This window comes from Stegostoma tigrinum, chromosome 3 (genome assembly GCF_030684315.1).
Source record: "Stegostoma tigrinum isolate sSteTig4 chromosome 3, sSteTig4.hap1, whole genome shotgun sequence".
Lineage (NCBI taxonomy): Eukaryota > Metazoa > Chordata > Chondrichthyes > Orectolobiformes > Stegostomatidae > Stegostoma > Stegostoma tigrinum.
Window position 1 is genome coordinate 80,551,828 of NC_081356.1, and position 13,269 is coordinate 80,565,096.

At 41.0% G+C, this 13,269-nt stretch overlaps 1 protein-coding gene across 2 annotated transcripts in view; it reads right to left on the bottom strand.

Annotated features, from left to right (window-relative positions):
- The window catches only part of man2a1 (mannosidase, alpha, class 2A, member 1), a 163,548-nt gene that overhangs the window by 131,118 nt on the left and 19,161 nt on the right, over positions 1-13,269 (bottom strand). For both annotated transcript variants that reach the window (XM_059644699.1, XM_048527297.2), the window contains exon 4: positions 9,479-9,650. In XM_059644699.1, the coding sequence (XP_059500682.1) occupies positions 9,479-9,650 (172 nt within the window). The remainder of the gene's footprint in view (positions 1-9,478; positions 9,651-13,269) is intronic.

Below are 13,269 nucleotides of genomic sequence, written 5' to 3' on the forward strand. Positions count from 1 at the left end.
TGCAGGTTCAATTTTTGTACTGGCTAAGGTTATCACGAAGGTCCGACCTTCTCAACCTCACCCCTCATCTGAAGCTTGGGGATCCTCATGAGGTTAAACCACCAGTCATCTCTCTCTAATGTCAGAGCAGCTCTCCGGATCTCTGGGACTACGGAAGCTTTACTTTTAGTGAACTCAGCCAACTCAGAGAACATGGAAAGGGAATAGATCAACTGAAGATCACACAGCTAGATGGAAATAGGTAGACTTTCAAATGAAATTACCCCATGTTGATCACCAAACATGGGAGCACCTTAAAGTCTTAGGTTCATTCTTTTACAAGAGTTAAAAACATCTCAACTGGAATTTCAGTAGTATTTTTTTCAGTCTTCTTGGCAATAAATTGTACTTAAAAGTATTTATCCGAATGATAGATATAGCAGAGATTCATTAGAAGCTGTTTTATGCACGAAACAATCTAAAACAGAATTGGGTGTGATTATGAGAAAGCACTGTTTACCTAGTAATCTATACGTGACTAAAAATATACAATTTCAAATATGACTGGTTCAATAAATTAAAATCTACCATGAACAAAATACAACTGATAGGACACTCTGCAACACTGAATGCTGTAAAAGTAAGATGACTGAAGTCCACAACATAATATTGCATATTATGAAAATTTTGATTCCTGCAACAGGAATTATTTACACAGCTGAATCTAGTGATGTCAATGCAGTCGCACTGCTCAGAAAGATTTCCTATTAATAATGACAACCTGGCATACGGGACAGTAAAAATATTTCAGTCAGTGTGTAGATTTGAGATAAATGCATAGTTTTTCTTTCATAGATGAGACTCTATGTGGATCTATGCAACAATGATTTTTCTTTTCAAATAAATGCATTTTGAAATTTAAACTTGAAAATGGCGTGCATAATTGAAGCACATACAAAAGAATATGCTGCACTCGATACTTGTTTTAGCAAATTGAAGTTACGTTGACGTATCCACATAAATCTATTAGCATATAGCCCAACACAGAATCTCCTAAAATTCAAAGCATCCTACTGCACTGCAAACAGCAGTGAAATTACCAGGGAATTAGTTATTCAGAAATTAACAGTTGATGTTTTCAGTCTTTATTTGTCAACCTACTCAGATATATCAGGACTCAAGTCGGTGGCCATCACGTTCTAAAATGGGACTACAACTCAAACCTTTTGGCTCAGAGGGAAGGACACAAGACCTGCTTGCTCTTACTTATTCTTCCCGAATTGGCTCCAATTCATAGTTGATTAACTGTAGTGGCACAGCATGACACAAGCACATTTGAGTTTTGTTGATTACTGGTCAAAGATTTTACAACTCAAGGGAGATCAATTGACTGAATTTAGACTTTTTTAAAATGAATTTTAAGTAACTGCAACAGCAACACAAGGAAATACAAAGCTGAACCAGATTCAAACGATTACTACTCACTGCAGGTACCAACGATTTAATACTGGATTCCTGTGAACACAGGAATCGCTGTTCCAACCTAAAGCCAATGAGAGTTTTGAGCCAAGAGGTTTCTGTGGCACATGATTTCTGAATTATCATAAATTTTTACAGATTATCCACTATGAAGTGTTTAAGTGCACTTAAGACTTAAAATTCCACCACCTTGAGAGCTATTTAGTTTGAACCTGCCAAGATTGCACATATCTGGGTGAAAATGGTGTGGAAAATCCAAGTTTATTTGATCGTTCAAGTTATCCAAATTTTCTAATTTTACTGTTCTTTTGTACTCACTGTTGTTTCATTACTTGTAGCACGTGTGGACCACTTCCTCCCAGAATGAGGCAAAAAGGTCATATGGAGTGAGGTATAAGTAGCTGGCATAGTTGTTAACATTAGTGCAGGCAGGGAAACCTGATGAGTTGTTTGAAGTGGGTAGGCTGCACAAAGTGTGGGGCTAGATGAACACACACGCCAAGCAGCATCTTAGAACATAGAACATTACAGCACAGTACAGGCCCTTCGGCCCTTGATGTTGTGCCAACCTGTCATACCGATCTCAACCCATCTAACCTACACTATTCCATGTACGTCCATATGCTTGTCCAATGACGACTTAAATGTACCTAAAGTTGGCAAATCTACTACCGTTGCAGGCAAAGCGTTCCATTCCCTTACTACTCTCAGAGTAAAGAAACTACCTCTGACATCTGTCCTATATCTTTCACCCCGCAATTTAAAGCTATGCCCCCTCATGCTCGCCGTCACCATCCTAGGAAAAAGGGTCTCCCTATCCACCCTATCTAACCCTCTGATTATTTCATATGTTTCAATTAAGTCACCTCTCAACCTTCTTCTCTCTAATGAAAACAGCCTCAAGTCCCTCAGCCTTTCTCGTAAGGCCTTCCCTCCATACCAGGCAACCACCTAGTAAATCTCCTCTGCACCCTTTCCAAAGCTTCCACATCCTTCTTATATGCGGTGACCAGAACTGTACACAATACTCCAAGTGCGGCCACACCAGAGTTTTGTACAGCTTCACCATAATCTCTTGCTTCCGGAACTCGATCACTCTATTAATAAAAGCTAAAATACTGTATGCCTTCTTAACAGCCCTGTCAACCTGGGTGGCAACTTTCAAGGATCTGTGTACATGGACACCGAGCTCTCTCTGCTCATCTACACTACCAAAAGTCTTACCATTAGCCCTGTACTTTGCCTTCCGGTTACTCCTACCAAAGTGCATCACCTCACACTTGCCTGCATTAAACTCCATTTGCCACCTCTCAGCCCAGCTCTGCAGCTTATCTATGTCTCTCTGCAACCTACAGCATCCTTCGTCACTATCCACAACTCCACCGACCTTAGTGTTGTCTGCAAATGTACTAACCCATCCTTCTACGCCCTCATCCAGGTCATTTATAAAAATGACAAACAGCAGTGGACCCAACACCGACCCTTGCGGTACACCACTAGTAACTGGTCTCCAGGATGAACATTTCCCATCAACTACCACCCTCTGTCTTCTTTCAGCAAGCCAATTTCCGATCCAAACTGCTATATCTCCCACAATTCCATTCCTCCGCATTTTGTACAATAGCCTATCGTGGGGAACCTTATCGAACGCCTTGCTGAAATCTATATACACCACATCAACCGGTTTACTCTCATCTACCTGTTTGGTCACCTTCTCAAAGAACTCAATAAGGTTTGTGAGGCACGACCTTCCCTTCACAAAACTGTGCTGACTATCCCTAATCAATTTATTCTTTTCTAGATGATTATAAATCCTATCCCTTATAACCTTTTCCAACACTTTACCAACAACTGAGGTAAGGCTCACTGGTCTATAATTACCAGGGTTGTCTCTACTCCCCTCTTGAACAGGGGAACCACATTTGCTATCCTCCAGTCATCTGGCACTATTCCTGTAGACAATGACGAGTTAAAGATCAATGCCAAAGGCTTGGCAATCTCCTCCCTGGCTTCCCAGAGGATCCGAGGATAAATCCCATCCGGCCCAGGGGACTTATCTATCTTCATCTTCTGAAGGATTTCTAATACCTCTTCCGTGTGAACCTCAATCTCACCTAGTCTAGTCACCTGTATCTCAGTATTCTCCTTGACAATATTGTTGTTTTCTAGAGTGAATACTGTTAACAAATATTCATTTAGCGCTTCCCCTATCTCATCTGACTCCACACACAACTTACCACTACTATCCTTGTTTGGGCCTAATCTTACTTTCGTCATTCTTTTATTCCTTAAATACCCATAGAAAGCCTTAGGGTTTACCCTGATCCTATCCGCCAACAACTTCTCATGTCTCCTCCTGGCTCTTCTGAGCTCTCTCTTTAGGTCTTTCCTGTCTACCTCGTAGCCCTCAAGTGCCCTAACTGAGTCTTCACATCTCATCCTAACATAAGCCTTCTTCTTCCTCTTGACCAGAGATTCCACCTCCTTCGTAAACCACGGCTCCCGCATTCTACAGCTTCCTCCCTGCCTGACAGGTACATATTTATCTAGGACACACAGGAGCTTTTCCTTGAATAAGCTCCACATTTCTAATGTGCCCATCCCCTGCAGTTTCCTTCCCCATTCAATGCTCCCTCAATCTTGCCTAATCTCATTGTAATTGCCTTTCCCCCAGCTATAACTCTTGCCCAGTGGTATACACCTATCCCTTTCCATCCCTAAAGTAAACATAACAGAATTGTGATCGCTATCACCAAAAAGTGCTCACCTACTTCCAAATCTAACACCTGGCGGGGCTCATTACCCAGTACCAAATCTAATGTGGCTTCACCCCTTGTTGGCCTATCTACATGCTGTGTCAGGAAGCCCTCCTGCACACTCTGGACAAAAACTGACCCATCTATAGTACACTTAGGAGCACAAAACCTGACGTTTCATGCCTAGACCCATCATCAGAAAAGTAGTGTGGAGGAGTTGGTGTTGGTGGGTGAGAGAGGGAGACGGTGCTGCATGCAATAGTCAAAGTGGTAGACCATGACTTTGGTGGGACGTGGGTGCCAATAAAGAAAAAGATAGCAAACAGAAAGAGAGACAGACTGACTCAAAATAGGTACAATGTGAAACAGAGAGATTTTTCCTTCAGAGAGCCCATGAGATCATTGATCTGCTCACAACACTGCTGAGCATTTGTCCAGTCCATAGACATCACACTGAACCTGGTGGTAACTCTGGACCAGCCTGGCAGGATTTGATGCTACGATCTCCTCTGAGGGACCCAAGAAGAAAGGATAGCCCTCCTCTGCACTACCCCATCCACCAGAACCTCCACATCTCCATTCACAAGAGCCATGCAGTGCTTGACTTGATGCGTGACAGCAGTTTTAGATATGGCAACAGCACCAGTAATTTAGGCATCCAGGCAGAGTCGAGTACTTCTGCTGCTGGCAAAAGGGAAGGTGGTTTCAGCTAGGTGCCATACAAACATGGTACACAGCTAATGGGGCAAGCTGTGCAGAACAACAAGAGAAAACCCATTAAGGTTAATAGAGAGAAATCCTTCACGAAAAGTAACCAAAACTGACACCTATTCAATCTCTGGTAAAACTCAGCTCTGTGAAACTGCTGGATTTCATTAATAATCCACCTGGTTCATTCATGATCTTTAGGGAAGATCTGTGACTTTACTTCCACAATGGTTGACTCTATAATGCCCTAGCCAATAACTCTATTGCATCAAGATGCTGCAAAGAAATCAAACCAGACAGGCTACATAGCATCGGCCTAATTGGATAGAACAAAGGCAAAGGGCATGTAGATCAACCGTGCAATACCCTGACCAACAAACATCTGGAGAATTCTGCTAAGAAATATGCAATAGTAAAGACTATGACTAGTTATACAACAATCTTACATCGATACATGTAATTTTCCCTTCCTCGTGGGTTGCTAGCAATGATGTGAAAAGTGAGAAAACAAACAGAATGAATGACGTTGAGAAACATTTTTCCAATTTTCCACTCAGGTCTTAAATGGTGACGTCAAAATTTTGTCCTAGAGCAGTACTTACTTTATTTTGCATCTTATTACCCAAACACCTAGCGTCTACAGCATGGTTAATTCTTGTCTCAGCCATTTTCCAACTGTTTCTTGATGGCCACTAGCTTTCTCAACCTTTCGGCTTCATACATTGGCATCAACAAATCAGAAGTCTCACCACATCTCCATGCCTGCTCATGGACCAATTCACACACCAAATCAGCCCTTCAGCTCTTTACTTTGGAGCTCAGAGACACCTTTGGCTTGCATTTGTTTGCCAGGTCACTTTGTACATAGGTACATACATACACCCAGCCCCTGAATCTGCATGTTTTGGCCTTTGGACTGCTTTCTTGGCAGCTGGGCCCTTCAGTGCTCAGTTACAGACTGCCACCTTTTTGTGATGGAGAGGCTTCAGTGTTCGGTTGATCCCAACAGCAATGCCATCAAGACTTCAACTTCTGTCAGGGCTCCACAGAATGATAAAGGTCAGAGGGAAGGAACCAAACAAAGCATAATCCAAAACATGCCCTCTATGATGATTCAGGTGGAAGCTATTCATGTGATATCAACAGATGCAATGGTGGATGAAGGTTGCATAAGTAAACAGATCAGTCAGTCATTCCGGCTTCTTTGCCACTAGAACTGGATCTACTTCTATCAAGGAGCTTGTGTCTGTAATGTGCAACAGCATTCCCACTTCAAAAAGGTGTCCAGATACTGTGGGAAAACAACTGAGGGCAGCCATCATCTCATGCTATGAAGTAACCACTGGCTAACAGACAAGGAAACGCTGTCTCAATTTCTGACCATTTTCTGAAGGGTCCAGACCCGAAACGTCGGCTTTCCAGCTCTTCTGATGCTATCTGGTCTGCTGTGTTCTTCCAGCTCCGCACCTTGTAATCTCAGACTCCGACTTCCTACTATCTCTGAGGAAACACTCAGACTGGTTTTACAAAAATTACACATCATCCCAAAACACTAACAAGAAGAGGAGAACACTCCATGCCTGGCAAAAAGACAAAAAGGACAGCAAAGTAGAATCACAAAGAATAACAAGGGAAATCAGAAACTAATGGTGAACTGAGAAAGCCCAGAAGCTGCAATTCATTGCTGACGAGCATGATGCTCCACCACTACCGCCAAGGCAATGTACAGACCCAACAATCTCAGTCTCAAACCAGTGTAGAATAAGCTTAGAATCCTCTTGAGACAGAAAACAGCGTCAGATGGAGAAAACACTTCAAAGAACTCCTTAGCTGCAATTTAATCATCAACGAGGGTATGTTTGAGGAAACCCTCCAACTTTCTATCAAAGATGATCTTGGACTGAGACATAATGTGGCAGAAGTTGAAATCACCATTGGACATGTGAAGAATGGAAAAGTTGCAGGAGAAGACAGGATTCCAGCAGTGATTTTCAAACTTGAAGGCGCAGAGTTTAAGCATCACCTCCATCAACTACTCCTGAAAACCTGGGACAAATAAAAAATTCCTATCAACCTCAGGGACACTATCATTGCCACCATCTTCAAAGGAGACAAGAAAGGTGACAAAGTACACTGTGGGAACTACCAAGGAATCTCCCTGCTCTCCACTGCCAAGAAGATATTCACCCGAAAGCTCACTCGGCATCCCTCCCAGTCTCTGAGAAAAATTCTTGAAAGCTAGCGTGGCTTCCAATCAAACTGTGGAACTATGGTCGAGATTTGCACTGCTTGCCAACTCCAAGAGGATTTCCAGGAACAAGACCGACATGGCCCCTCATTGATCTGACCAAGGATTTTAACTCAGTGAATTGGGAAGTGCTACAGAGAGCCTGTCAGTGAAATTCATAAAATTTCTCAGTCTTCTTCACAACAAGCTGTCGTTGATGGCCCTCACTAAGAACAACATAACAGAACCTTTTGAGATCAAGACAGGAATGTTTCATTGGCCCAGCTTTTCCTCATCTTCTTTGCCACCATTCTTCACTTTGTCAAGAACAAGCTTCCCAAAAGGTGTTGCATTGTCTACAGGATAGTTAGGGAACTTTTCAACCTCAACTGGCCAAAATCCAAGAAGAGAATAATATTGACCTCACTTGTGGATCTGCAGTAATCGGATGACAATGTCATCTCTGCATTCTCTGAAGGGAATCTTCAAGCCTCAATTAATATTTTTGCAAGCGCTTACTGAAGACTCAACCTCAACTCCTTTACCAATCCATCCTAGGGAAAGTTCCAATCCATCACCCCATGAAGATCAATGGAGAAATTCTCCCAGATAGGGAACATTCTCCCTACCTGTGAAGCCACCTCTCACCTAAGGCTGATGGAGATTTAATATCTAATCTGCATGCAGCGCCTTTGGATGCGTAAGGATGAAAGTTTTCAATGACCGTAACATCTGTGTTGATACCAAAATCTTTGCATAAAAGGCAGTCTTCCTTCCAACTCTCAAATATGGTTCCAAAACCTGGACTACCTATAGGCACCCCTGAAGGCCCTGGACGAGTATCATTTATGCTGTTTCAGACAGATTCTCCACTTTAGCTGGGAAGACAGGTGTAATAACATCAGCAAACTGAAGCAATTAAGAGCTGATGTTATTACACCTGTCCTCCCAGCTAAAGTGGAGAATCTATCTCAAACAGCATAAGCCATGATCATCTAGAACCAATTCTGCTGGGTCAGCCACATGCTTAGGATACCTAAGTTCTGATGTCAAAGCAAATCTTCTTCTTTCATCTTAGTGAAGACACTCAAATGAAAAGAGGGCAAAGAAATCGTTTCAAAAACTGGCTGAAGACTTCGCTTGAGAAATGTAAATGCACAGGAGACCTCTGTTCAGAAGAAGTAACTTGTAGAAAATGCCTGTTCTTCGAGAACACCCATCGGCATGTCACCCTTCTCAGGGACAATGACTACATCCACCTTCCAGAAACCCCTGCCAAATATGTGGTTGGTTATACCATTCTAGGATCAGGCTCATCGGCTGCAGGAAATTCCACAGAATCCATGGCCAGTGATGTAGAATTTCCAAATTATTGCTGACGATGATGGCAGTCTGCTAGCCTCTGTGGCTCATATTACTTTTTGCAGCAGGTGGAGAGACAGGCAGCTTGTTATAGTAGGCAACACCTGAACAATCAAAGAGGCATCACGCTACATCAACATTGCAGCTGCCTTTTCCACATTAACCAGCATATTTCAAGCAAATGTCACAAGTAAATATCAAAAGAAAGCAGACCTCATGGGGTGAACCGGGACTTTGGTCAGTCAGGAATTATCACCTATGATATTAAGTATTAACACATATGGAGTACCTATTAAATATGTATAGTTTTTAAGTAACTGCTTTTACATATTGTAATATTTCCCTGTTTATTAATCTCTCAGTCATTGTTTGTTGCATTTTTATATTCTGTTCTATATTCTGCCATGCCACCTGTGTTTGTCCAATTATATTCTTTTTCTTTAAAACTGATGCTATATTTGGACTTTCTGGTTAAACACAAATGTTGGGCCCATCACTTGGAACTTGTCAAGCTCACTGAAATGTGGTATAAAAGGTAAAACAATAAAAGGGTTATGTATGAACAGATCAGTTTATTAACACAAGTTAGAATAAGAGGTGGAATATACAAAGCTTAGGAGGGAAATGTAGCGAAGACAGAATATGTGAACATACTGACATCAATAAGGGAATTCAATGTGTTCTGCAGGCAGAGAAATAACAATAAGGCGCAAAACAATTGCAGCAAACAGGGACCGAAATGGGGATTTAGAGATAGAGTTACAGAGCAAGGCTGAGGTATTAAATGCAATCTGTTTTGCTGTTTCTAACATTTTTGAAACTATTAATGAAATAATAATGGTAGAAAAAAAAATGCATTTTTCACTATTTTGTCGAGAACAACAAGTTAATATTCAAAAGCTCCAACATCGATTATTATAGCCATGTTATAGCATTAGGCTAACATAATTTCTTAATAATTGTTAACCTTTTGACAGCATCTTTCTTCTGGCCATCTATAGTGCTCCACCACTTTGAAAAGTATGAAATCTCAGACCAAATGAATTTCCTGCGATCATCCTCTTGTAACTTCACCACCATGTTGTTCAGGATGTGCTGGGTCTGATCTCTGTAGTATTCATCAAATGTTTTCAGCCAACCTAGAAATAATCAATAACATCAGTATCTTAAAATGTTAGTAATTTCAATTAAATCTCTTTCCAAGGTTCAGCCTATCTGCTAATATTTAATAATAACATTTTCAAAGCTTTATTGCTAGGTTTACAACAAGAAGGAATTAATCAAGTGTGTCTCATTTGCACAGTTGCACACCAGGAAAACCATTAAGGAACATTTTAACAGAATTAGGCCAATGAGCCCTCAAGTTTGCTCTTGCCATACAGTACAATCATGGCTAATTGAACTTTTTAATGCCTTTTAAAAACACTGCACCCATAGGTAATCAGAAATCTATTAAATTTCTACCTTCAACATATTCAAAGACTGAGCAATCATAGCGATCTATGGTAGAGAACTTCAAAGGTTCACAAATCTCTGTGTTAAAAAAGGTTCTCCTCATCTTGGACCCAAGTGGTATTCACCTTCATTTTAAATTGTGTTTCCTGGTTCCAGACTCCCCAGCAAGAACCTCTAAGCTGCATCTACTCTATTTAATCCATTAAGTTTTTACTAAGGTTCAATTAGACCACCTCTCAATCTTTGAAACTCGAGAGAATCTTTCACTCATCCAATGCAAGCTATTTGACTCTGACTACAGCATCAGCCTGAATCTTCCATGAGCAGCAAACACCCCAGAGATGCCACTAATTTAAATGCTCATTCAAGGGCAAATTTAGATGGTTACATTTCAACTTCTTGCTCTCATTCAAATGTCAGGAAACAAATAACTCTTTTTAAGAGGTCGCACTTTTCATACACTTTCTCCAAATGAATTCCTTTGTATTTACTGCTACGAGAAATAATGACTTGCATTTATATAACACCTAATTGGCAGTTTTGCTGTCGCAATTTTGAACTCCTTCCACAAAAATACATAAACTTGCATGGAAATAAGATTTGCTAGATTAACTTCTGGGATAAGGCGATTGTGCCATCAGAAAAGATTGAGTAGATTTATTTTCTCTAGAGTTAAGGAAAAGTGAAACATGGGAGCATGGAAAAATAGGAGCAGGAGTAGGTCATTCAGCCCTTTTGAGCCTGCAATCATTGCAGCGCAAAATAAAGTAAGTTTGATGATGGTAAGGCAAATAAATGATAAATATATTAGGAAATGATGTATGAAGCCTGCATATTACAGTACTAGAAACACAGGAGGCATTTCTGCCTATCATGTCCATGAGAACTCTGGTGACAGCAGTTCAGCTAATCCTGCTCTCTGTCCATTATCTGTAGCTTATCTTAACATAGAAAAAAGACGTAGGATTAGACCATTCGGCCCTTGAAACCTGCTCCATCATTTAAAATTATCATGGCTGATCATCCAGCTCACTACCTTGATCTCACTGTCTCCCCATACAGTTTGATTCCTTTAGCCTCAAGAACTATATCTAACTCCTTCTTGAAAACATCCAATGTAACGGCCTCAATCACTTCCATGGCAGAGAATTCCACAGATTTGTCAGTTATGCCTTCCCATGAGAAAACATAAAATTCTTAAAAGGATGGTCAAGATAGGTGCCAGGAGGACATTTTTCCACTAAGAAATCAGGAACTCGAGAACCAGGAGCAGAATAATAAGTGAGCTATTTATGACTTAGATGAGATATTTTCCCACTCAAAAGATGAAAAGCTTAAGAATTCATGACTGTAACTCTGGCACTGGATTCTCAGTCATTGAGTGGATTCATGTTAAAGACTTGTGGATTTTTGGACACTTAAAATTTAAAGAAAAAAGAGAGGATATGGGGTTGCATGAGAAGTGTATCTGATTTGGTAAATCATCCCTGATCTTAATGAATGGCAGAGTAAGCCTGAGTTGCCAGAGTAGCAACTAAAGATGGGCAATAAAAACTGGCCCAGCTAGCAGTATCCACTGTCCATGACAGAATTTTTTTTGAAAGTTTTGAAAATGAGTGGAGAGAGCTCTCTTCATGCTCAAACAACTTCAGAAAGGCGAGACGATTGCTGTTAGAATGGACAGAACAAAACCCAGTCTCCCTTCAAAGATCCCTCCTCAAACCTTACGATTTCAACCATCAATTGCATTGGAGACACCAAGGATGATTAGCTAGTTAGACTTTGGCACAGTAGCAATCAATGAGTGGGGTGTTCATCCTTGCCCGCATCAGAGTTAATCACAGTAGGGCATACAAACACAAGCATTTCTCCTCTTGTGCAAGGGGAGCTAATGTATGATTAAACTTTCTTTGGTATATTTGGGAAGGCAAGTCAACTTAACGATGGAATAGTTCATGTCAGCAAAATATACGCTAACTTCACTCTACTTCCATGGTCTCTACAAAAGAACATGTAATCTACACCAATATCCTGTAGCTGGCACCGTTAGGCAGACAAGTCACACAGCAACCTTGACATTTTATCTGGTTAAATTTCTACAAAACAACGACAATTCTTCTTGCAGATCTATCGGCATAGTGCATCATACACTGGTTATATGAATTCCATGGAACAATGGCTACTGCTGTCTCCTTTTTTTAAGAGATAGACTTAGGATCATATTGATAGGATCCCTGAAACCTGAGGTCTGCTGTCTTGGGAGATGAAGCAGACAATGTTTAGGACACCTTTTATAGATCCTTCCTTTTACTAGGGAGTGATGAGTGTGGTTGTGAAAAGGAACGCACAATTGTTCAAGAGGCTGCCAAATTCCACTCCTGTCTTCCAATTATAAAGCAACACAATGACCTGAGATGCTTGTGCACAGGTATACAGCTTCATGTCAAACCATACTTGCTGTTATATAATTCACTCATAATTCTGGAACTTGTGACAGATGATTGACAGAAACATCAAGAATATACTTTGCATATAAACTGATTTATAGCGAGGGAGAGCTGTGCATTGTTAGCCTCATTCTTACGTCCTAACCTACCTAGGTCCAATGACAAGACAAACATAAACAGCCGGAAATAAAGCCTGATGCAATGGGTAACCATCTGTGTCTTGTTGGGTTTTACAGATCCAACTTTATACTGCTGACATGCCTTCAAGGTCACTGGACTTAGGTTAGTTTCTCTGGAATCAGTCTTCACATGCCAGGCCAGACAATGGTCAAAGTATATTTTATTCAAAGGTGTTAATAAATCACTATCGTGGCCTGCATTTATTGGTTGTCCTCAATTGCCCTTGAGATTGCACAGTGAGCTGCCTTCTTGAGCAGCTGTTGTCTATTTGGTGCAGCAGACCCACATTTTCATTGGAGAGGGAGTTCCAGAATTCTTACCCAGCAACATTGAAGATATAAAGAGGATGGTGAGTGGCATGGAGGGGAACTTGCAAGTGGTAGTGTTCCAACATAGTTGCTGCTTTTTTTCTTCTCATTGGTTATTCATTTGGAAGCTGCTGCAAAGCAGCCTTGGCAATTTCTGCAGTGCTCCTTATAGAATCAACACCTTGCAGCTACTCAGTGTTGGTGGTGGAGCAATTGAATATTTGTAGATTTAGTACCAATCAGGTAGGCTGCTTTGACATGGATGATATCAAGCTTCTCAAGTGTTCAGCCACACTCCATAAGACACAGGGGACAAATAAGCCTTTTGGCCCGTCAAGCCTCATTCGCTCAGTTTTTCAACAAGATCT